The 24,650-nt window shown below is 44.7% G+C and overlaps 1 protein-coding gene across 1 annotated transcript in view; it reads left to right on the forward strand.

The window, feature by feature from the left end:
- The window catches only part of LOC124553341 (TD and POZ domain-containing protein 1-like), a 64,877-nt gene extending 40,729 nt beyond the window's left edge, over window positions 1-24,148 (forward strand). Inside the window, exons 2-4 of the mRNA XM_047127217.1 lie at window positions 7,574-8,147; window positions 13,185-13,331; window positions 23,755-24,148. Coding sequence (XP_046983173.1) covers window positions 7,585-8,147; window positions 13,185-13,331; window positions 23,755-24,148 — 1,104 coding nt within the window. The 5' untranslated portion in view covers window positions 7,574-7,584. The remainder of the gene's footprint in view (window positions 1-7,573; window positions 8,148-13,184; window positions 13,332-23,754) is intronic.
- The last annotated feature ends 502 nt before the right edge of the window (window positions 24,149-24,650 follow it).

Genomic DNA, 24,650 nt, shown 5'->3' on the forward strand with positions numbered 1-24,650 from the left:
AATTCCAAATTGATGGCACCGTGAAATCGTTTCTGACTTGCGTGACCCACACACGGAAATTGCACTGAAGAAGAAAACATCACCAACATTGGATGTTATATAAATATTGAAAAGTAGTTTAATGCACGTCGTACTCATTGGAAAGCTTGTAAACAACTTTAATGATGGACGAAATGAGACCACTTCCTCACGGATTTCCTGGGAAAAGACACACAGACAGCTAAATACGTGTTGCAATTTGTGGAACATTCGGTAATGAAGACCGGTAGGGCTACCTTAAAGGTCATGCCTCTTCTAGGGCACCGTCATGGCACTCCTCTTGAGACTCCATGAAGAGAAACCTGTGTGGGTGGACAGCAAACAGAAAAACGGTGCAGAAGACACAAATGACAAGCAGCCACGTCCACGCATTCGCCCTTCGTCTGCAGACCTGCTGCAGACCACTGCACGGTGTGTGGTCGAACCACTGTCCTCCCGAATGTGAGTCAAGAGTGTCTCACCGCCGCGCCCTGCATATCCAGTCCACTACTTGAGTTTCACACACGTTTCTCTGTCGGTTACATGGCGCCGACACGCACGAAGATTGTGTCTCCAAAATATGCTGAAGGTCTGTTTCTTAGACGAGGAACATTTTGATGCTCGAAGACTGTATGGAAATGTAAACGGCTTTACAGCTTTTACCACTTCGTTTATTGACGTGCAGCAGCACTTGGATGTAGGAAAATACGGTAACAATACCTGTAAACAACAGTAAAAAGTCGTTCATTATGCGATTACAACGCCTGTGTCAAGAGTTTTGAGCCTGTAACATTGAGTGCATAAAAAACGACAAAGCTATATAAAACGGAAACAAGTGTACAATTAACTAACGAGGGATGGGGAAGGAAGACTCGGGTTGGTCGGGTGGCTTCCAGAAGCCTGCAGTGCACGTGTTGGGCTGCGACCCTGCGCTGACCTCCGGCGCTACACTCTGTACAGCACTGCCTCGGCGTCTCCATCTACGTCGAGCTGGCGTGACAGAAGCCTTGGGACGAATTCTGGGCGCTCTGCTAGCACCGTAACAATCCGGCAGACCTCTTGATGATGTTTGGTTTGTGGGGCGCTCAACTGCGTGGTTATCAGCGCCCGTACAATTACCCAATCTTTGCTCAGTCCAATTTCGCCACTTTCCTGGATGGTGATGAAATGATGAGGACAACACAAACACCCAGTCATCTCGAGGCAGGTGAAAATCCCTGACTCTGCCGGGAATCGAACCCGGGACCCCGTGCTCGGGAAGCGAGAACGCTACCGCGAGACCACGAGCGGCCGGCAGACCTCTTACGCTGGTGTAATGGAGATGCTAAGTCGGCACATTTCGAAAAAAGTGGACGCCGTGCTCGTGAAACCCACTTGTCTGAATTTCGGAAACCAGTTTACACTGTAGAGTGTGGAACTATTTCACTGACTCCGTCGTCTGCCCCCTCATACGACCAGGAGAGTCAAGAGTGATGTCGGAGCTGTGATAGAGCTTACTTTGGTTTAGCCATGACGTATCTGTCATCTAATAAGTATCCGAACGTTCTGTGGGGCAAAGATGCTATACAAACACGTCCACGCCAAAAGGAGATACAAATATATATTTGCGCGAAAGTTCCACAACACGCGTTCTGGAAATGGAAGCAACGAGTTTCATTTCTAAACTGCTCAACCTGGAAATACCTTGGTACACCATAGCTCGCAACAATCGGATAAAATGGCGACATGATTTATGATTGTATTATGCAGCATTATTTACCACGGAGGTGGGCGCTGCATCTTTTTCTTAAGAAAGAAGACGCAGATATCAATCTGTTCAAAGGAGATTTAAACATACCAATGAATTTATTTTTATTTATTTATTTTTATTTATTGATTTATTTAACCTGGCAAGATTAGGGCCATCAGGCCCTCTCTTACATCTAACCAGGCATTCTACTTATTTTACATTCATACGTTTTAGTAGGCATGTTAAACTACATCTAGTACAAAAAGTGAAATAAACAATTAGAAATACATACATATAGAGTTTATATTCGTAGATCATAAGTACTGTTATAATTAGACATTATTGAACAGACAGATTTTAGATAGGAGTGCTGGCAGCAGGGAGTATGAGGGAGACTCATGGTGAAGGGAGCAGAAGAATAGAGACATGATGAAACATAATTAGGGAAATATAAAGGAAAAGAAGATTGCGTGGCTAATAGAGATAGATGAAGAGGAAGGCATCTCAGGAGCAAGATAGGAGACGCTAGCTTTGCTATTTGACAGATCAGAGGATTGGCCTGGTACATTAATTTTGTGGAGAGCTTTATGAAGATGATAGTAGGAAATGCTTCAACTTCTTCTTAAAAGCAGCAGGAGATTGAATTTTGCGCAAGGTAAGAGGCAGTTTGTTCCAGAGGCGGACAGCTGCAACTGAGGAGTTTGCAAAAGTTTTTGTTTTGTGAGTGGGCACAGTTAGGATACCAAATAAGAGTGACCTCGTGTTTCGATTATGATGGCATGACAGGTTTTTAATCTCTGAAGCAAGGTATTGGGGTGCTTGCGCGACGAGGAGTCTGTGAAGTAGACATAGAGTGTGGTAGTCACGCAATTTGTCCGGCCGCAGCCACCCTAGCTCGGAGTATGAAGCACTAACATGATCATATCGGCGAATGTTGCAGGTGTAACGCACACAGGCATTCATGGTTAGCTCTAGCCGTCTTTAGTTTTCACTACTCGTGCCTTGCTGAATCACATCACAATAGTGGAGGTTCGGTAGAACGAGTGCTTGCACGAGCTGGCGTTTCAAGTCCTGTGGAAATACGTTCCGAAACTTTTTGAGAGCATAGAGACAAGCAGACGTCTTTCGGCACACTGCGACTGTATTCTCCGCCCAGTTGAGATGCTCATCCAAAATTACACCCAAGTTATTCACTGTTTTCTGATATGGTATTGGAGTACCGTCGAGCAGAATCGGAGGTAGCCGCTCGCGGAAATCTGAACTTATTAGTTTCTGATGGGCTACTAAGATTACTTGCGTCTTTTTTGCATTTAGTTTAAGTCCCAGGTTTTTCGCCCATGTCACTACTGAAGACAAATCATCATTCATCTGAGCGATTGCAGTGTTTACGTCTTCAGGTCTGACGCTTAGGTAGAGTTGGAGGTCGTCGGCATAGAAATGATATTTACAGGAGGACAGAACCGACGAAATATCGTTGACATATAAAGAAAACAAAAGTGGTCCTAAGACTGATCCTTGTGGCACTCCCGAGGAAACATGTTTCCAGGAAGATTTTTCATTTAGGCAGACAACACATTGCTGTCTGTCTTTTAAGTAGCTTTCAAACCATCTCATTGCACTATCAGAGAAATTAAGCTGTTGCATTTTTCTGAGCAATATGTCAAAGTTAACAGTGTCAAAAGCTTTGCTGAAGTCCAGTAGCGTCAATACTGTTGCCTTTCGATTGTCGATGGCACATTTCAGGTCATCAGTTACTTTAATTAGAGCAGTGTTTGTGCTGTGATGTTTACGGAAACCGGATTGAAATTTGTCATATAGGCTGAATTCATGCAAGTGTTCAGTGATTTGGTCATGAACAATATATTCAAGTGCTTTGGAAACAGCAGGCAGTATGCTAATTGGTCGGTAATCACTAGGCAGTTGCGGGTTTTCGATCTTAGGGATGGGTCGAATTATGCTTCTTTTCCATGCAGTGGGGTATATTCCGTTCACGAGGGAAAAATTAAATATGTCAGTTAAGACAGGTACTAAGATATCGGCAACATTCTTAATCATGGTTATACCGATACTGTCGTTGCCTATTGCATCAGAAGAGATTCTCATTATTGCTTTTCTTACCGTATTTGTTGTTACATGTTTTAAATGGAAGGTATCGTTTTTAGTTATCATGTTTGGGGATTCTTGTGGACGGTAATTATCAGCCGTGCTGGTATTCAGAGGTGCAGAGAAGAATTCATTTAATTCGTTAGCTGACACATGAAAAGTAGTTTCCGATTTTGCCTTTCCGACCCCCAAGCTACGGAGATTCTTCCACAGAGTCGTGGGCGTCAGATCGCTGCATACAAGGGAGCGAGCGTGCCTGATTTTAGCATTGCGAATGCATTGCTTCACTCTGTTCCGTAGCTTTCTGTATTCTTCGAAACGCTCGGGTTTCGGATCTGCCTTGAAACGCCTGTGGGCAGCATCCCTATTAGTCATCATTTGACGTAATTCAGCTGTCAGCCATGGAGCAGGAGATTTTCTTACACGGATTGTCCGCACAGGTGCATGTTTGTCATAGAGAGCAGTGAGTTTATCACCAAGTTCATTAATTTTGCCGTCGATTGTAGGTTCTCTGATTATTTGATGCCATGAGATTTCTGAGCAATCGGCTGTTAGAGCGTCAGGGTCAATGCGTTTCATATTCCTACAAGTTATGTAACGCGATTTGATCCTTGGGGGTTGCACAGAGTAGGCCAGGAATATTACATCATGTGCTGAGAGGCCAGGGGCCGATGTTTGACCAACATCTTTTACTTTGTCAGTCTGTTTCGTTGCGATTACGTCTGTAAGAGTATGACTGTGCGCCGTATGGTGTGTAGATTGTAATGGAAGAATGTTCATGCTATTGCAACTAAACAGTCTTCTTAGGTTTGTTGCGGAGGGAGTGTCTCTTAGCAGGTCTATGTTCAAGTCACCCATTACGACGACATGTTCGTATTGACACTGAAGTGAATGTAATTCCGACTGGAAGGAACTCATTGAGTTTATTTTTGGCGGCTTGTACACGACGCCAGTCAAGAATTTCCGACTTTGTATATTTATTTCAATGAACATGAATTCAGCCTCTTTTTCTTCAGCAGGATTTGACGTACATAAGACTTTCGCTTTGAGATCTGTTCGTATATACGCGCCGACCCCGCCACCTCGCTTTTTTGATCTGTCTGCCCTAAGAAATGTGTACCCTGGGAGATGAATAGATGCAGAGGATATGTGTGGTTTCAACCACGTTTCGGATAAGAGGATTACGTGGTAGTTTAGTTGGTTGAAGAGGAGGCTAAGTTCCTCGTAATGTGCAGGTAAAGACTGGATGTTGCAGTGAGCTGCTAAAAGCTCTGACGCGTTCCGCTGGGCGGCCTGGAGCAGGGTGGCAGACTGTTTTGTCCCTTTGTTGGGCACTACCTGCCGCGAGGGGCACTGGCCGGTGCTTCCGCCAAGTGACATAACACAGGGGTGTCCGAGATTTTGCGCGCCCTGTTTGTGACTCCGCGAGTACCGAAAGAAAGGCGACTGCAAGAGATTTCCTGGGGTTGCGGGAGTATAGAAAATGGATTAGTGGTATTCGGTGCAAGGAGAATATGACCAAAATAGTGACGGCTGTGTGTCAGTGTGTATCCTATGTCGTAAGAGGTGAAATGTAATTAGCGTATTTGAAACAGGTTAGGGTGGAAATAAGGAAAAGGGGAGTGATTTAATAGGCCGATGCTGCCAGCAGAGAGAAGTAAGCTTAATAATTAATAGATTATCGTAGGAAGCTATAATTAAACTGAAATTTACTAAAGTGATATTGGTAGTGATTATCGTAGGAAGCTACAATTAGAATGAAATTTGCCAAAGTGATACTGATGGTGACTTTTGTTATGAACAATCTAAACCGAAGAGATGGATGATTACTGAGCTAAACGAGAGAGTAATAGTTGCAGTAGAACTATTACAGAATGGAAGAGAATAAACTGAGAAAATGAAAAAAGTATTAGCAGTAACTAAAATTAAGTAATGGTTAGAGCTACAGACACAAAAAATAGTGAAAAGTTAATACAGTTACAAAAACAATTAGTTGAAGGTACAAATATGGGTATAATTGAAAAGTTAATACAATTACAACACTATATCTGAGTATAGGGCTGTTACAATTTGCAAATGGTGTTAAGTTTGCACTTTTGGCTCGAGTAGCTTCACTTAATACTATTCAGTTCTGTCATGTTTGTGACTGTCTTCTTTCCAGCTGCTGTCTTAATGATTACTCTGCCATCCTGAGTCCACACATTCTGAAGACCGAAATGGGATATGGCACTGTTTAAAATCTTTAGCCGTTCGTGTGTCAGATCTTCCCTTATTGTAAGCCCTGTCCTTGCTAACTTCTTCTTCTGGGTAAAGATCTCTGCCCTTTTTCGGTACGAGAGAAATTTAATAGACGAGGTTTGGTAGCACCTGGAAGTTTTCGTCCCACCCGATGGCTCCTGTCAATGTCTGCCTTGGTCACTTCAACACCTAATTTTTCACGCGCAACCTCTATAAGCAGGTTGTCTGTGTCTTCTTCCTTATTTTCTACTACTCCAAACAGTCGTAGACTATTTCGCCTTTGGTACTGTTCTAGCTCGTCTGTTGCGGCAGATAGTTTCACTTCCAACTCTCGTGCCTTTTTCTCGTATTCAGACACAGACTTTTTTAGTGCTGTAATTTCGGCAGTATTGGCCTCAACAGTTTCACGCATTTTGGCCAATACTGCTGCCGTTACAGTATCTGATATAGTGCCTGCTATCAGATCGAGATTGCTTTTATCGCGAAGCGCAGCGTTTACCTCAGAACGGACCAGCTCCGCTATACCGGGAGCCGAGGCCGCACCTTCCGCCAAGAGCAGACCCGCCGCACCTGCTGCTTCCCCGCTGCTGGACGCGCTGCTGTTGACTCTTCTGTTTACCATTTTCTCGAAGATATTGGCGGAGCACAGAAAAAAATAGCACTACTGCGCAGAACACTGTTGTTTACACGATTTCCACTTGTACTAGACAACACCACCTGCGAGAACACCTTCGAAATCAACTAAATTTCGCGAGCCGAACTTAACACGTGTTACACTGCAGCCGCCATGACACAATTTAGACTGTTACAGTGGTTCAAAACGGTTCAAATGGCTCTGAGCACTATGGGACTTAACATCAGAGGTCATCAGTCCAATAGAACTACTTAAACCTAAGTAACCTAAGGACATCACACACATCGATGCCCGAGGCTGGATTCTAACCTTCGACCGTATCAGGCACGCGGTTCCGGATTGAAGCGACTAGAACCGCTTCGCCACCATGGCAGGTCAAGTTTAATTGTGCCTACCCTGAGAAATTCACCGAGGAAACTGATTTCTGCATTACATGTGCATTGCTTCTGATGAGGTGTCACGGATCTGAGGAACCTGAGATAAGGAGGAAGAAAATTTTTCTCAGAGGTGCCACGAGCTTGGATTTAAATATGTCGTGTAACTTTAGGGCTGAAAGAAGTTTGTTGCTTTGCCAATTTTTTTGCTGAGACATAAATAAACCATCTTTTGACTGAGAACGATAACATTTGTAGAAGGTGAAAGCAGTCTATCATAGCACCACACTGGTAGTTACAAACCTTAGGTGATCATGAAGCAGTACAGGCCCTTGTCATTTGAAGGAAACTGGTGACTTTGTAATTGATTTAGGGTGTACAACACTTTAACAGCTGCTGTTTCATACAGGTATGCATGCGCCTCGTACAAGTGTTGAGGGTGCAGTGTGAGGGCTGCTCAGTGGTACTGTGTTTCAGGACCACCCACCATGTCGGCAGTTACGGAGGTTCAGAACAACACAACCGAGGCCCTGGCCGCCCTGGTAGACGGGGGTGAAGACGCCCTGGTGACACTAGTGGTGGGAGAGACGAGGGTGGCGGCTCACAGGGCGGTGTTGGCAGCTGCGAGCCCCGTCTTCAAAGCTATGTTTGCGCACGACATGCTTGAGGCCAGCTGCGGCCAGGTGAGCATCGACGACGTGGAGGGCCCGGTGCTCAGGCTCCTGGTGGCCTACATGTATACCCTGCAGGCCCCCCAGCTGCCCGACACGGCCCCCCAGCTGCTCTCGGCAGCCGACAAATACGGCTTGTCGGCCCTGAAGTCTGCCTGCGAGCGGCAACTGATCTCGCAGTTGGCCGTGGAGACCGCAGCGGCGACGGCCATCAGGGCAGTGAGGCACTCGTGCCCGGACGCCACCAGGGCTGCCGTCGCCTTCATAAAGGACCACCCGCAAGTGATGGCCACGCGGGGCTGGGCGGACGCTGTGCTCGAGTACCCGCAAGAAGTCATTCAAGTCAGCAGTATGCTCGGTGAGCCACCAGCAGAAGCCAGGTAAGCACGATTCCCTTTTTGGCAGTGCTAGTGTGAATTTGACGTCGTCCTTGGTTTGTTCGTCCTTGGTTTGTTCGTCCTTGGTTTGTTCGTCCTTGGTTTGTTCGTCCTTGGTTTGTTCGTCCTTGGTTTGTTCGTCCTTGGTTTGTTCGTCCTTGGTTTGTTCGTCCTTGGTTTGTTCGTCCTTGGTTTGTTCGTCCTTGGTTTGTTCGTCCTTGGTTTGTTCGTCCTTGGTTTGTTCGTCCTTGGTTTGTTCGTCCTTGGTTTGTTCGTCCTTGGTTTGTTCGTCCTTGGTTTGTTCGTCCTTGGTTTGTTCGTCCTTGGTTTGTTCGTCCTTGGTTTGTTCGTCCTTGGTTTGTTCGTCCTTGGTTTGTTCGTCCTTGGTTTGTTCGTCCTTGGTTTGTTCGTCCTTGGTTTGTTCGTCCTTGGTTTGTTCGTCCTTGGTTTGTTCGGCCTTGGTTTGTTCGGCCTTGGTTTGTTCGGCCTTGGTTTGTTCGGCCTTGGTTTGTTCGGCCTTGGTTTGTTCGGCCTTGGTTTGTTCGCCCTTGGTTTGTTCGCCCTTGGTTTGTTCGCCCTTGGTTTGTTCGCCCTTGGTTTGTTCGCCCTTGGTTTGTTCGCTGCCTACATAGCATAACACCTTAATGTCATCTACTTACTGATTGTCGGTCACGATGCTAAGTCTCTTGCTGTTTTCACTTCTTCTGCTTCTTATCAATTGCGCCTATCTCTGATTTACTCTGATTCCATATTCTGTACTAATTAGACTGTTCATTCCATTCAGCAAACCCTTTAATTCTTCTTCACTGTCACTGAGGGAACCAGTCATCAGCAAATCTTATGTCATTTCACCCTGAATTTTAATTCCACTCTACAATCTTTCCATTATTTCCATCATCGCTTCTTCGATGTATAGATTGAACAGTAGGGGCGAAGGGGTACATCCCTGTCTGACACCCTTTTTAATCCGAATACTTCATTCTTGGTCTTCCACTCTTATTTTACCTTCTTGCCTCTTGTACATATTGCAAATTACTCGTCTTTTCCTATAGCTTACATGTATTTTTCTCAGAATTTCTAACATCTTGCACCACTTGATATTGCCGAACGCTTTCTCCAGGACCACAAATCCTATGAACGTCACGGAACTTCAATTTTCTTTTCCATTCTCCTGTGTATTATCCTTGTCAGAAACGTGGATGCTTCAGCTGTTAAGCTGATTGTGCGATAATTCTCACGCTTCTCTGCTCTTGCAGTCTCCCAAATCTTGATGATTATATTTCTCTCTGTCAGATTGTATATTGCCAGACTCATACATTCTATACACCAGTGAGAATAGACCTTTTGCCACCTCCCCCAGTGATTTTAGAACTTCTGATTGAATGTTGTCTATACCTTATTCCTTCTTTGATTTTAAATTTTCCAAAGCGCTTTTAAAATCTGATTCTAATCACCAATATTTTCCATACCGACTCCTCTTTGTTCTTCTGTCACGCCATCGGACAAGTTGTTCCGATAAGAGAGGCCTTCAGTGTACTCTTTCCAACTATCTCGCCTCTGTATTTAACACTCGAATTCCCATTGTGCTCTTAATGTTACCAGGCTTGCCTCTAATTCCGTGGAAGATTGCTTTGACTTTTCTATATGCTGCATCAGTCGTCCCAAGAATCATTTCTTCTTTGATTTTTTCACATTTTTCGTGCAGCCAATTCACCTTAGCTTCTCTGCACTTCCTATTCATTTCATCCTTAAGTGACATATTTCTCTATTACTGAATTTTCCTGAATATTTTTGAACTTCTTTCTTTGATTGATCAACTGAAGGATTTCTTATGTTTTCCATTGTTTCTTCGCAGTTAGCTTCTTTGTACCTACGTTTTTCTTTCCAACTTCTGTTACTGTAGTTGTTAAAGATATCCATTCCTCTTCAACTGAACTACCTATTGAGCTGCTTATTATTGCAGTATCTGTAGCCTCAGAGAACATAAATCTCATCTCTTGTTTCCTTAGTACTACTGTATTCCACTTCTTTGTACATCAATGGCTGCTGACGAGTCTCATAAAATTCAGCCTACTCTTCATCACTGCTAAATTGTTATGACTCTATATCTACTCCTGGGTATGCTTTACAGTCCAGTATCTGATTTCAAAATGTTTGCCTGACAATAATATAGTGTGACTTTAAACCTCCCATATTTCGGTCATTTTCCAAGTATACCCCCTTGTCTAGTGATTCTTGAATATACTATACCAGCTATTACTAGGATAAATTTACTGTAGAGCTTAACTAGCCTTTCTTCTCTCCTATTCCTATTATCAAGTACATATTCTCGTGTAACCCTTTCTTCTACTCCTTCCCCTACGATCGCGTTTCAGTCCCTCCATAACTATTACATAGTACTGAATTACCTGTTCAATATCCTCACTTTTTCTCTCTCTTCACCTTCAACTTGCGACGTCATCATGAATACCTGAACTATGCATGTTGTTGGTTTGCTTTTAATTCTCAAGAGAACATATCTATACTCACTTTCTGTCCTGCCTTTCTATTGATACTGAATCCTACTACTGTTGCTACTACCCTATTCTCATGTGACCAGAAATCCGTTTCTTATTTTCTGGCTTCCCAACCACATTCGAACTCCTCACTTTCCAGCTCCCGACTCATAGAATGTTATCCTTTCGTTGGTTACTCAACCTTTTTCTCGTGGTCACCTCCCTCTTGGGCCTCCTCGCCTGGAGGTTTGAATGGGGGACTAGTCTTTTGCTAATGGAGAGACCGTTATGGCTCTTATTGAATCACATACCACATGTCATGTTGATGCACGTTATGTATCTTTATGCAGTGGTTTACATTGCCTTCTGTATCCTCACGTTGTTGATCAATGCCAATTCTTCCTCATTTAGGAGCAGTTTCAGACCTCAAGGGAAAGAGAGTGCCCTGAACCTCTGTCGGCCCCTCCGCCCTCTTTGGAAAGGCTGTTGGCTGAAAGAGGGTGACACCTGATGCTGGAAGTCTTCAGACACCAATGCTGATTATTCGTATTCAAAATTCAAGTGATGGTGAGGTTCAAACCTGGGACTGAAGACTTTCCTGATTACTAAAAAAGACACTGCCCCTGGGTGACTGGCCCCAAAGAGCAGGGTATGACTCCCTGAGATGAGATGTCCAGTAAAGCAGGAGCTATGAGCACTGGGGCTACTCATGCCCACTGGGGGCATATAAGAAGAGAATGCTCCAGGCAGCACAATAACATTGTCACAATCAATGCTGTGTCTTACAATCACATTTCCTTCTCGTCTCTGTTCAGCTATCGCCCTGAATATTTTCCGTGCATTCCCTTTCACTAAACAGACAGGAAATCTCTGCCCCCTTTTGTTGTTTGAAGTTCCCTGTGGCGTTACCAGAGGTCGTCCAGTGAATCCTATGAGGTTTCCTGCTACTGGGATACAGCAGATTATATTCGCTGTCCACCTACAGGTGTACGACATATCTCCCACGACGTCAGTATTGATGTGACGTTTTCATCCAGCTATCATTTGTTGCCTCTGTCTCTCTGATACATATGCTCCATACAAGTCTCTATTGTTTCATTTTCAATTTAAAAAAATCCATATTCAATAAACTACAGATTACTTCACAAGTTGTAAACATTGTCCATGAGATAAAATTGCATACACTGCGTAACCCATTTTTCTTTTAATGGTGGCCTCTACTGCAAACTGCTCAACACAAAAATTGTTGTTTAAGAAACACATCACCACTGCTGTCTTTTCAATAAATCGAATTGTGGAGACATTAAATGCATATATATAGTTCTATTTGCTTTACTCAAATGCAAAATTTGAATACACTCTTGATAACTTTTATAGCATAGCTCTTGTAATTCGTGTCCATCTTCTTCATTCCCTTGGGCTTCACATCAAACAGCCCTTGCATATCCATGACCATATAGTTTCAACAGTAAGTTGATACCCCAACTTACCAGTTTGTTTCTCTATCTCTCTCTCTCTGCCTCTCTCTCTCTCTGCCTCTCTCTCTCTCTCTGCCTCTCTCTCTCTCTCTGCCTCTCTCTCTCTCTCTCTGCCTCTCTCTCTCTCTCTCTGCCTCTCTCTCTCTCTCTGCCTCTCTCTCTCTCTCTGCCTCTCTCTCTCTCTCTGCCTCTCTCTCTCTCTCTGCCTCTCTCTCTCTCTCTGCCTCTCTCTCTCTCTCTGCCTCTCTCTCTCTCTCTGCCTCTCTCTCTCTCTCTGCCTCTCTCTCTCTCTCTGCCTCTCTCTCTCTCTCTGCCTCTCTCTCTCTCTCTGCCTCTCTCTCTCTCTGCCTCTCTCTCTCTCTGCCTCTCTCTCTCTCTCTCTCTCTCTCTCTCTCTCTCTCTGCCTGCCTCTCTCTTTCTCTCTCTCTGCCTGCCTCTCTCTCTCTCTCTCTGCCTGCCTCTCTCTCTCTCTCTCTCTCTCTCTCTCTCTCTCTCTCTCTCTCTCTGCCTGCTCTCTCTCTCTCTCTCTCTCTCTCTCTCTCTCTCTCTCTCTCTGCCTGCCCTCTCTCTCTCTCTCTCTCTCTCTCTCTCTCTCTCTGCCTGCCTCTCTCTCTCTCTCTCTCTCTCTCTCTCTCTCTCTCTGCCTCCCTCCCTCTCTCTCTCTCTCCTTCTCTCTCTGCCTCCAGTGATATAATTCAGCTTGCATACATTAATTTTCAAATTACCGCACAACCAAAAGTAGCAGCCAGTTGTCTTTAACTGCTTCTAAATTCTGTCTGATAGTTGTTCTGTCAGGGCAGCAAAATTGTTGGTCCTTATGTTTGGGATTTGGTTTGTGCTTCATTGTGAACAATGTGTTGTTTTGCATCTTAAGCTGTGCCAGTGGAGAATATAGCAGATGTAGTGCAGAAAAAGACCAGTTATTTGGTTGTACAGTTACGTTAAGTGACAGGCTGGTGTTGTTGGCACTGTGTGTTCTGTTACCCCAGTGGACAGTCCCTCAGCTGTACCGCTTGCAGTGAGCCCCTGTGTGAACACGCCCACCCACACAGTGTTTCTCTGTGCAGCTCGCCGACCGCCACAGGGGGCGGGTCCACCCCCAACTCTGACCGTCAACCCCACAGCGGCCACAGCCGGACTCTTGCTGCAGCTGCGCCTCCCACGTATGCCCGACACACCCCTCCACCTGATGACGCAGCCGTCTCTCGCTTCCGGTGAGTTGTGTTACCACATGTGCCCAAGTCTTACCCTCACAGTACTGCTTATTTTGGCATTAACCAGCCAATATAGTAAATAAAATAAAATACAGATTCCTTCAGTTTTTGGATAGAGGTTACAGGTACCATTAAACATTACTCCATTCACACTTTTTTGGCTATGATATTTTGAAGACTGAGCACATATGCAGAAGATTTCTCGTTCTCTGTATTTGCCGTGAGAATTACATTCAGTTCAGAGTCACTCAACTGTAGTTACGTAGGAAGTGTCCCATTCAAATCATACCCATTTCCAAATTCTTTATGTATTGATGTGTTTAATCTAGATTTTGTTTTTAGTGATGTTTTCGTGTTACAAATTGATTCTGAAGTAAATGGGTGTGGAAACAGGATTTTTCACACAATTCCACTCAACAAAACCTATGTGAATGGTTGTAGATATAAGTTATTGAAGACACTTGGGAAGAAATGGCGAAAGAAAGGTAAACAGAAATACAAGTAAGAATGACAAAGTTAATATTTAGTACAGTAATGAGGATACAGCTTGTTTTGGGTATGTCTTAAAATGTAATTCGAATATTCCTTAAATGGTTCTCTGGTCAGTTACATCTGTAGTGACTGTTGGAAATCTGCGCCACACTGTAACAGGAACCCAGATTAGCTGCTTATTGTAGGCAGTCTCCTTGAGCAGTAGGCTGCCTGAGCACACCTCATCGACACTTGCACTACAGTTTATCCACTTTTGGGAAGAGTAGCAAGAGGGAAATTGAATCGGTGGATGTGTTATCTTACTTCAGAGGTTGTACATCAGAATCTCTGGTGGCAGTGTTAGCAAATCATGGGAAAAAACATCATCCACAGTGGTAATTCCATCTACACCAGCAAACGCACTCAGCTGGTCTAATGGTTGAGGTATCTGCTCTCGAGAAGGGAGAAATGCAGTGGGTGTGGCTGAGTGGAGGTGCGTACAGCACTGTATGGCTCGTCACTCGTAAACAAACTCGTGTATTCGATGGATGATGGAGGTCACCAGGTGTGATGAGTAGTGGATTTGATTCACCGAGGAGAAGTTTTGCATAATTCCATGGTATAGTTAACTTTTATTTTTAGAAAAGAGCAACCGATGTGGGCAAAGATAGTTGGTCCTACTGAAAATATACTGCCATCTCAAAGTGAACTGACATGTTTGCAAGATGACTCAATAGCTGGTGGATTTCAAAATAAAGTATGGACCAATTTATGCTTCAGTAACACACACACACACACACACCTGGGACCAACAGCAGTGAGACTCTTCGACATGCCTTTTTGAAATTAACCAGAGCAGAATGCAATAAGCTATTGTATAATACAGAAATTTCTCCCCTATACAAAGGGAAACGTGGGAGCCAAACAAGTAATTTAATGTGGATAATGTGGCAGGAGTCTTTTGAATGGACTTGACTTATTCCCTTTTAATAGTTTCCACAATGAAACATTGTCTCAAAATGTGGTAGAAAGCCCAAAAACATTCTGGTCGTATGTAAAGTACACCAGTTGCAAAAAACAGTCAACACCGTCACTGTGTGATAGCGATGGAGAAGTTACCGATGGTGCTGCCGCTGAAGCGGAGTTACTAAATACAGTTTTCCTTAATTCCTTCACGAAAAAAGACAAAGTAACTATTCAAGAATTCGAAACCAGAACAGCTGTTAGCATGAGTGACATAAAAGTATATATTTTAGGTGTTGTGAAACAACTCAAATCACTCAAGAAAAGCAAGTCTTCTTGTCCAGATGGAATAAGAATCAGGTTCCTTTCAGAGTATGCAGACACAATAGTGTCTTTCTTAGCAATCATATACAACCGTTCACTTGGCGAAAGGTCTGTTCCTAAAGACTGGAAAGTAGCACAGGTCACACCAATACTCAAGAAAGGAAATAGGAGTAACCTATTGAATTACAGACGCATATTACTGACCTCAATTTGCTGTAGGATTTTGGAGCATATACTGTACTCGAACATTATGAGTCATCTTGAAGAAAATGACTTACTGATACATAACCAACACAGATTCAGGAACTATTGTTCTTGTGCAACACAGCTAGCTCTTTATTCCTATGAAGTAATGAGTGCTGTCGACAAGGGATCTAAGATCGATTCCATATTCCTACATTTACAGAAGGCTTGTGAGGAATGGTATCAAGAGACTGTTGGTTGGTTGGTTGGTTGGTTGCTTCGGGGAAGGAGACCAGACAGCGAGGTCATCGGTCTCATCGGATTAGGGAAGGACGGGGAAGGAAGTCGGCCGTCCCCTTTCAGAGGAACCATCCCGGCATTTGCCTGGAGCGATTTAGGGAAATCACGGAAAACCTAAATCAGGATGGCCGAACGCGGGATTGAACCATCGTCCTCCCAAATGAGAGTCCAGTGTCTAACCACTGCGCCACCTCGCTCGGTCAAGAGACTGTTATAGGGTTTATACGTCCCGGGACATCTGGGAAAGACTCGGGAATTTTTTCGTCCGGAAGAAAACTGGGAAAAACCTGGGAATTTTTCATTGCTTTTGTTTTCAGTTAATTTTTTGTCATTTTGACTGTTAAGAACCGATACTCTAACAAAGGGTATTACTGTATCCCGCTACTGCAGAATAATACTGCATCTACAAAATATGAACGAGAGAATGAAACTTAAATTGCAAAGGAAATGCGTCATATATATAATAAAACACAGTGCTCATACAAGCGTCTGCCAACAGCAAAATGTGTGAAAGGCTGTAGGAAGACAATGTAATGCTTCGTAACAACAAATTACCTCCGATCAGCGTGACATCACAACTGTTTACATCAGATTCATTTAAGCAGTTACGAGCGGAATCACGCGCATGCGCAGTTGAGTCGCGTCTGAGTAGTACCTTCTCCCGCTTCTGGAAACAGGAATGTCGCTGTTGGTTGTGTACGCAGCAGACTGGAGTATCTGAACCAGGCGGCAATTTCGGTGGCGAGGGGGGGGGGGGGGGGAGGAATTCGTATTCTCGAGGAAAAATAACCTTGTTTCACAAAGCGGCTAGGGTGGTGCCACCATCAAACCGTCCAGTATTGCCCTGGTACGAAATATCATAGATCTGGGGCTGATGCGCAGAGCTGTTTGACTTACAGTGGTTTGGGGGGGGGGGGAGCTCCACGTGATGTGTGTTCACATTTAGTGATTTTGCTGTTTCCTCTTTGTTTATTGTTCTCACGCGAATGGAAAAAAAATGATTTCTGTCGTTGGGAACTACCAAGTGAATTAAAATACATTCACATAATTACGGAAGGCTAAAATATGTTACTAGTTCCAGATTTTAATATAAAATCCACCTTTCTGACTGTCAAGCATTAATCGCCTTGCATAACAAATAAGTTATTTTTGTCACTTTGCTAAAGAAATTCGGCTTTTATTTATCTTTTCCACTGAGTCAGCCAGTTTGTTTGAAACGATGTGTTTAATTCTACACTATCGGCTAGATTCAACTGTTCGCTCCATTTCAAGTGCAAGTTTTCATTTTTAAGCACGTATGGCATTATGCCATAATAAAGAACCAAACATGTGACAATACAGTGCTGGTACTTCAAGAAAATTTACACCCCGAAAAGCACACTGAAAATCTTAATATCAGATCAAAGCCTACTTCGTTGGGAATCTGGACATACGCATGTGCACTTCAATGCAAATTATTCATTTCAGTGTGGTTCAAGAAATTCCGGGCCTCTTGTAGTATCCTCTGATCCCTTGTTCCTTTTATGACATAATGTAAGGTGTTTTAATGTTTTGCTCATAAGAACATACGGGCTTCCTACATCGCCGTAGCTGCGAAAGCGCGGGGACGCTTCTTACCTGAAGCTCTCTGGCAGCTGCTGGAACAAATCTATTTCTGACAGATCGAGGGGAAATATTACGAATTGTGGTTTGAAAAGCATTATCTTCAAAGTAAATTTCCTTTTACGCAAGATGAACTGTTGTTGTTGTGCTCTTCAGTCCTGAGACTGGTTTGATACAGCTCTCCATGCTACTGTATCCTGTGCAAGCTTCATCATCTCCCAGTACCTACTGCAGCCTACATCCTTCTGAATCTGCTTACTGTATTCATCTCTCGGTCTCCCTCTACGATGAACTATGTGCGAAAATTTACGATGAATTTCTTAAATTGCAGAGCGTTTGGCTCTAATTTAGACCAACTCTTTGATGACAAGCCATTTAGAAAAATTTCGAACCCAGAACATCAGAGATTTATGTTGGTGTTAAACATTTTACTGGCACATTGTGTGATGTATCTTAAAGTGCAAACGCGCAAGAAAGATCGACATTATATGTGAAAGCTTAGCTTCTCTTGTAGCTTATTAATCTTCGTGACAAATATTATACAATCCTGGAAACTGAAATAAGAACACCGTGAATTCATTGTCCCAGGAAGGGGAAACTTTATTGACACATTCCTGGGGTCAGATACGTCACATGATCACACTGACAGAACCACAGGCACATAGACACAGGCAACAGAGCATGCACAACGTCGGCACTAGTACAGTGTATATCCAACTTTCGCAGCAATGCAGGCTGCTATTCTCCCATGGAGACGATCGTAGAGATGCTGGATGTAGTCCTGTGGAACGGCTTGCCATGCCATTTCCACCTGGCGCCTCAGTTGGACCAGCGTTCGTGCTGGACGTGCAGACCGCGTGAGACGACGCTTCATCCAGTCCCAAACATGCTCAATGGGGGACAGATCCAGAGATCTTGCTGGCCAGGGTAGTTGACTTACACCTTCTAGAACACGTTGGGTGGCACGGGACACATGCGGACGTACATTGTCCTGTTGGAACAGCAAGTTCCCTTGCCGGTCTAGGAATGGTAGAACGATGGGTTCGATGACAGTTTGGATGTACCGTGCACTATTCAGTGTCCCCTCGACGATCACCAGTGGTGTACGGCCAGTGTAGGAGATCGCTCCCCACACCACGATGCCGGGTGTTGGCCCTGTGTGCCTTGGTTGTATGCAGTCCTGATTGTGGCGCTCACCTACACGGCGCCAAACACGCATACGACCATCATTGGCACCAAGGCAGAAGCGACTCTCATCGCTGAAGACGACACGTCTCCATTCGTCCCTCCATTCACGCCTGTCGCGACACCACTGGAGGCGGGCTGCACGATGTTGGGGCGTGAGCGGAAGACGGCCTAACGGTGTGCGGGACCGTAGCCCAGCTTCATGGAGATGGTTGCGAATGGTCCTCGCCGATACCCCAGGAGCAACAGTGTCCCTAATTTGCTGGGAAGTGGCGGTGCGGTCCCCTACGGCACTGCGTAGGATCCTACGGTCTTGGCGTGCATCTGTGCGTCGCTGCAGTCCGGTCCCAGGTCGACGGGCACGTGCACCTTCCGCCGACCACTGGCGACAACATCGATGTACTGTGGAGACATCACGCCCCACGTGTTGAGCAATTCGGCGGTACGTCCACCCGGCCTCCCGCATGCCCACTATACGCCCTCACTCAAAGTCCGTCGACTGCACATACGGTTCACGTCCACGCTGTCGCGGCATGCTACCAGTGTTAAAGACTGCGATGGAGCTCCGTATGCCACGGCAAACTGGCTGACACTGACGGCGGCGGTGCACAAATGCTGCGCAGCTAGCGCCATTCGACGGCCAACACCGTGGTTCCTGGTGTGTCCGCTGTGCCGTGCGTGTGATCATTGCTTGTACAGCCCTCTCGCAGTGTCCGGAGCAAGTATGGTGGGTCTGACACACCGGTGTCAATGTGTTCTTTTTTCCATTTCCAGGAGTGTAGTAATGCGTCAAACAGCGTTGCATGTATGTGAATTCGTTTTTACTACGGTAAATTTTACAGTTTCAATTATTGAAAGTGTTATGTATGTGCAGACGTCTTACCCTTTCGTTTGCATCACCGCTTTCCACAATTTCTTGCTCACGCCAGTTCGGAATATTTATGCAGGGGATTGCTGCTGGTAATAACTTCTTCCTTGAAGGTAACCCTAGAAGCTCATTTCTCAAATCCCGTTCATAATCTTCTGGCCGGTAATGAGCTGACCACACACGTGCAGGTTTCACATTCACTTTGTCCTTGCGTTTGCATCGAATCATCCATTCACGTCGCAAGTGCTCATCCTTGGGAAAAGCGTGATAAGTAACGTCCGTCGTCGTCCGAGCACTATTGATGCAATGTTGCCACGGCACACTTACAGCGAGCCTTGCTCGTGGCTGTCTCAAAACTGAATGCTCGGCGCTGCAGCCTCCTCTCCGTGACGTCAAGGCGCGCGAGGGCGTCTGCGAGTTTTTTTTACTCGCTTGGGGCCGGAATGGCGGCCTGCCTGCTTTTCCTATACAACTCAGTTCCGAAATGCCGTGCCGGCGATTCCGCGGCGCGCGCCTTAAATCGGTGGCGACGCACTGTGCAGACCCATCCGGGCAGCGTTCATTTTTAGGTAAATGAATTGGCACCACTGCGAGACAGCAGACGATGGCCCTCTCCCGAAACACAACATTGTGGAGTAAATTACATCCACACAGGAACAGAAATCAAAAGCCAGGGTTGCTACATCTATTACAAATATACGTCAGAACCGAATGCCTATTCCCCTGTATGCATTTTCATCTACAATTCCCTCCTAAATGGATGGATATATATGTCGAAGCGAATATAAAGGAAATGTGGTGTAATTATACTGTAGAACTGAAGACTTGCTTTTCCATTGTGTTTCCTCTAAGAGGTAACAGTTCCCTTTGATTGGGTGGGTTGAAACGCAACCATTCTTGTTATACGGGAAACTCATCACTTCAGGCGTTTTATTACTCAGATTCCTACTTCTTTTTGTCATTGTGTGTACAACGTTATGCGCATCGGTTACTTAGTGTGTTGTCAGGTGTTAGAAAGGTTACTGGTATTTTAAGAGTATCAGCGATCATTTGTTTACTGTAGAAACAGATTAGCGCATTTGTATTAAAATTTGCTATGAGAACGGATTAAAATGCATCGTGGTTTTAGAAATATTATATACTGCTTTTGGTGAGTATACTAAGAGTGAAATAGGTGTTTACCGCCGGTATAAACATTTCGAAGAAGATGAAGATGAAGATGACAAAAGGTCGTAATAGAAGACGAGCTGAGGACTTCAACCGAACGATGCATAAACCAACACTCAATCGTCTCGGTGACAGATGGCCAAGACCACTGAAACGTGAATGTTACGTGTCTGACAGTGATCGGTTTTGACAGTACAGTGCACCACGACTCCTCGTCCCAAGATGAAACGGCCAGTGGGCAGATCTTCTCACCAGCTCAACCCCGATGGCCTGAAGCAACGCGGAAAGAAGTCCGGCTTTGTGGCGGAACAATTAATTGCTTCTGCACTGCAATAACGCACCTGCTCACAGTTCGTTGCGTGCTTGTGCATGTTTGGCTAGAAACAATACTGTAGTGATGTCCTTGGCCCCACGTTCGCTCCATGTGTGACATTTTGTTCTCAAAAATAAAGACAAACCTTAAAGAGCTGTCTTTTACATAAGAGATGAGATTCAAACTGCACCTCTGAGAGAACTAAACGCAACCGTAAGGATTGTTCCAGAATAGTTTTAAGCATTGGAAGAAGCACTGGAATAAATGTATAATATGTAATGCGAAATATTTTGGTGAAGACGACATTGATGTAGACCTATAAATAAACCCAGTGTTGGATACAACATTCACCGCTGTTGCTTCCACTATCATATTGTCCATTTTGGTGCCAATGTCACGACCCTGTCATCGTCTTCTAAGAGGAATGTCGTTGGTTCACCACCCAAGTTTCGTCGACATAAAAGAGTTCTGTTAATTTCCTGACTTGTATCAAGTATTTGCATCGCCAGTCAGTAATGACTTCTCTCTAGAGGGACCTTTCCTTTACTTAGAGGTCTATTGCAAGTAAATTGCATTTAATGCAGTGTCTTAAGCTAAACAGCTTTCTTCCAAGGAAAAATAATTTTTTTTGTTTTTACGCCAACTAATTTGTGTAATGTCAGCACCATTTTTTAGCCATACAAAAGTCCCTATGGTTGATCAAATTACCGATTTTGAGAAGCTGCTTGCAATGATGGATTTATACTGCAAATTTGTTAGTGGTGTTTCTTGGCGGTTCTGGCAAACTGCGTGGTTTATTTTCGGTCGCCTTTCTGATGTGCCAATTGCGGCAAGGCTGACTTTTGTGTAAACTACAATCCTTTTCTTTGAGACGGGCAACATTACCCCCAGTTCTTTCTGTGCCGACTCTTTAATACAATCCGTGATTGCAATAGAGGTGACGGAGCCATTTTTACATCAAAGATCGGAATTCTTTGCATTGTGCAGATTTTCCTGTGATGTGGTGCGCTTATCGATCACCTCTGAATAACATGCATATTCGTACATGTCCACAGAGTATTTCACACGGTGGATTACTGTCGACTGTTGAAGGAGATAGAAACGTATGGAATAGGTTCCCATGTATGTGAATGGACCTCAGCTCTTATGTGACAGAACCCAGTATGTTGTCCTCAGTGGCGAGCGTTCGCCAGAGGCAGGAGTTCTCCAGAAAAGGGTGATGGGACCGCTGTTACTGTCTGTATACATAAATGGTCTGGTGGACAGGCATCTGCAGCTATTTGCTGACTGTCCCCTAGTGTACAGTAAGATGTCGTCGTTGAGTGAGTGTAGGAGGACACAAGGCGAGTTGGACAAAATTTCTAGTTGGTGTGACGAATGGCAGCCATCTGTAAATGTAGAGAAACGTAAGTTGATGTAGGTGAGTAGGAAAAACAGACACATGATGTTGAGGTACAGCAGTAGCGGTGTTCCGCTAGACACAGAGGCGTCGCTTAAATGTCTGAGCGAGAGTTCGCAAAGTGATACGAAATGGAACGAGCTTGAGAGGACTGTGGTTGGGAAGGCAAGGGGGTCGACTTTAGTTTGTTGGGAGAATTTTAGGAAAGTGTGGTTGGCCTGTAGATGAGGCTGCATGTAGGCCGCTGGTGCGACCTATTCTCGAGTACTGCTCGAGTGTTTGGTATCGGCAACAGGTAGAATTAAAGGAAGACAGCTAAAGGACTGAGAGCTGAGCTGCTAGATTTGCTACCGGTAGTTTCGAGTGGCGCAGAGGTACTGTGCAGAATCTTCAGGAACTCAAATCGGAATCACTGGAGGGGAGCCGACGTTCTTTTCGAGGAATTCTGTTGAGAAAGTTTAGGGAACTGTTTTTTGACGCTGACTGCAGAACAATTCTAGTTCTGGCAATGTACACTTGAGACAAGGCGTGTGAAGATAGGGTGAGAGGCATTGTCGCTCGTACAGAGGCATACAGGCAGTCGTTTCTGCCTCGCTGAATTTGCGAGCAGAACGGAAAGAGAAATGACTGCAGTCGGTTAGGATAACTTTTTATGTGTACCAGTTACTACCTTTGTTTCATATGGTTCCTGCTCCACCTACATTGATTATTTTGTACTGAATGCAGCAGTTTTATTACCTGTGTAGTTTCTAGCTAGTATTTCACTTGTCTTTGGAGCTTCTTACTGGCTCACTCGCTTGGGATTAGCCTTTAAGTTGGATCAGCTATGGGGAGAGGTTCTCGCGACATTGGTTAAAGTTCAGCAATGCCAGATCTAGACAAGTATTTTGATATTTGTAAGTGAACATGCAATAATCAATTAACACTGTGTGTTTCTGTTTCTTACAAACAGCTGATTTCTTTCTGCCATGATCTGATTTATGCATAGCATTAGATACAGGAAATATAGTACATTTTTGAGACTGGTCTAAAGTTACGGTTTAAGTGTTCCTACTACTACTGAAACAGAAATTTTACTCGAGAGCAACATAATTGGTGTACGTTTACAGTTCCGAAGACCTTTTTAACTATAAATGTAAAGTTTTACGCTGCCTGTAGCGGTGTGTAACTTAGTGTCCAGAATTTTCAAAAATTGCAAAAAGTTACACAAAGTTAACATGACAGAGTATAGTAGTTATGCAGGATACCGCCTACCACAGACGATATGGTGGCTTGGAAAGTGTGTAAGTAGATGGAAATAAAAGTTCGAGTGGATGTATCTCTTGTTGCATGCATGATTATATGAGCACATGTGACGATTATTATGCAGCGGGTAGTTAGTGTGTGTGTGTGTGTGTGTGTGTGTGTGTGTGTGTGTGTGTGTGTGTGTCAGGAAGAGTCGACCTGGTGGTCTTGTACGGGCTAGTGCTGTGAATCTGTCTGTAATATGCTGGTTAACCCGTATCGCAGAAGCGAGATTTCTAGATTTGTGATTAGTCGCTCGGAAGAAGTGTATTCAGAATTGTTGGCAGTTTTGCGGCTGTGACAGTTTCTTTCATTTGGTGTGTGTCTCGATAGTAGAGAGTAAGTGTGTCGATGTTCTGTGCAGGAGCCTTTCTGATTCAGAGCGAGGCCGGAGGCTGATAGAGGCGGCTAAGGAGGGGGCGGTGGAGGAGGTGCGGGCGTTGCTGGTGGCTGGGGCGGACGTGGGGGCGAGGGACGGGTGCGGGTTGACCGCCCTGCACTGGGCTGCACTGAATGGCCACGCGGCTGTGGTGCAGCTGCTGCTGCTGCTCTCTGCTGCGTTCGATCCCAACGCCAGGGATCAGTGGGGGCAGACGCCGCTGCACTTCGCGGCACAGAATGGCCACGCAGAAGCGGCGGCTGTGTTGCTGCAGGTCGGAGCCGACAGGGGGGTGAGGACTGATTGGGGGAGCACCCCCCTGGACCTCGCCAGGCAGTACAACCAGCAGCAGCTCGTCGAGATGCTAACAGAGTGTTAATACGTGCCACTAGAGGAAATGACATGTACTTCATTGTACATAATATTAAAATAAAAAATTGAAAAAAAAGACCGCTTTCTCTATTCATTTCTACCTTTTGCAGTCCACGCAATTACTCCAGTAACACCACAACTACTGCAACAACAGGAGATATCTGTAAACCAACGTGACAAACCTTCCTTTTCAGAATTCACTCTGTAAAACATTTCACAAGCAATTTCTGCAAAAGCTCAGCAACAATTGACAAACACTCAATGATTAATAAACTTCATTTCTCTCTCCCTCTCTGTCTTGTGTTTCTCATCCCACATATAATATTCAAACTGCTTACAAGCATACAGCCGACGTCTCTCACAACCGCCTGTATTTCGAAATGTAAACACCCAATCTCTTCCAAGAGACAAATGCGAGAATAGCGGTTGTTGTGCGTTAATGTTAGTTCTTTGCACCAGTCTCCTACATTACATAATTACTGCAAACTAATTGCTAGCAGTGTCTATGG

Source organism: Schistocerca americana, chromosome 11 (assembly GCF_021461395.2).
Source record: "Schistocerca americana isolate TAMUIC-IGC-003095 chromosome 11, iqSchAmer2.1, whole genome shotgun sequence".
Classification (NCBI taxonomy): Eukaryota; Metazoa; Arthropoda; class Insecta; order Orthoptera; family Acrididae; genus Schistocerca; species Schistocerca americana.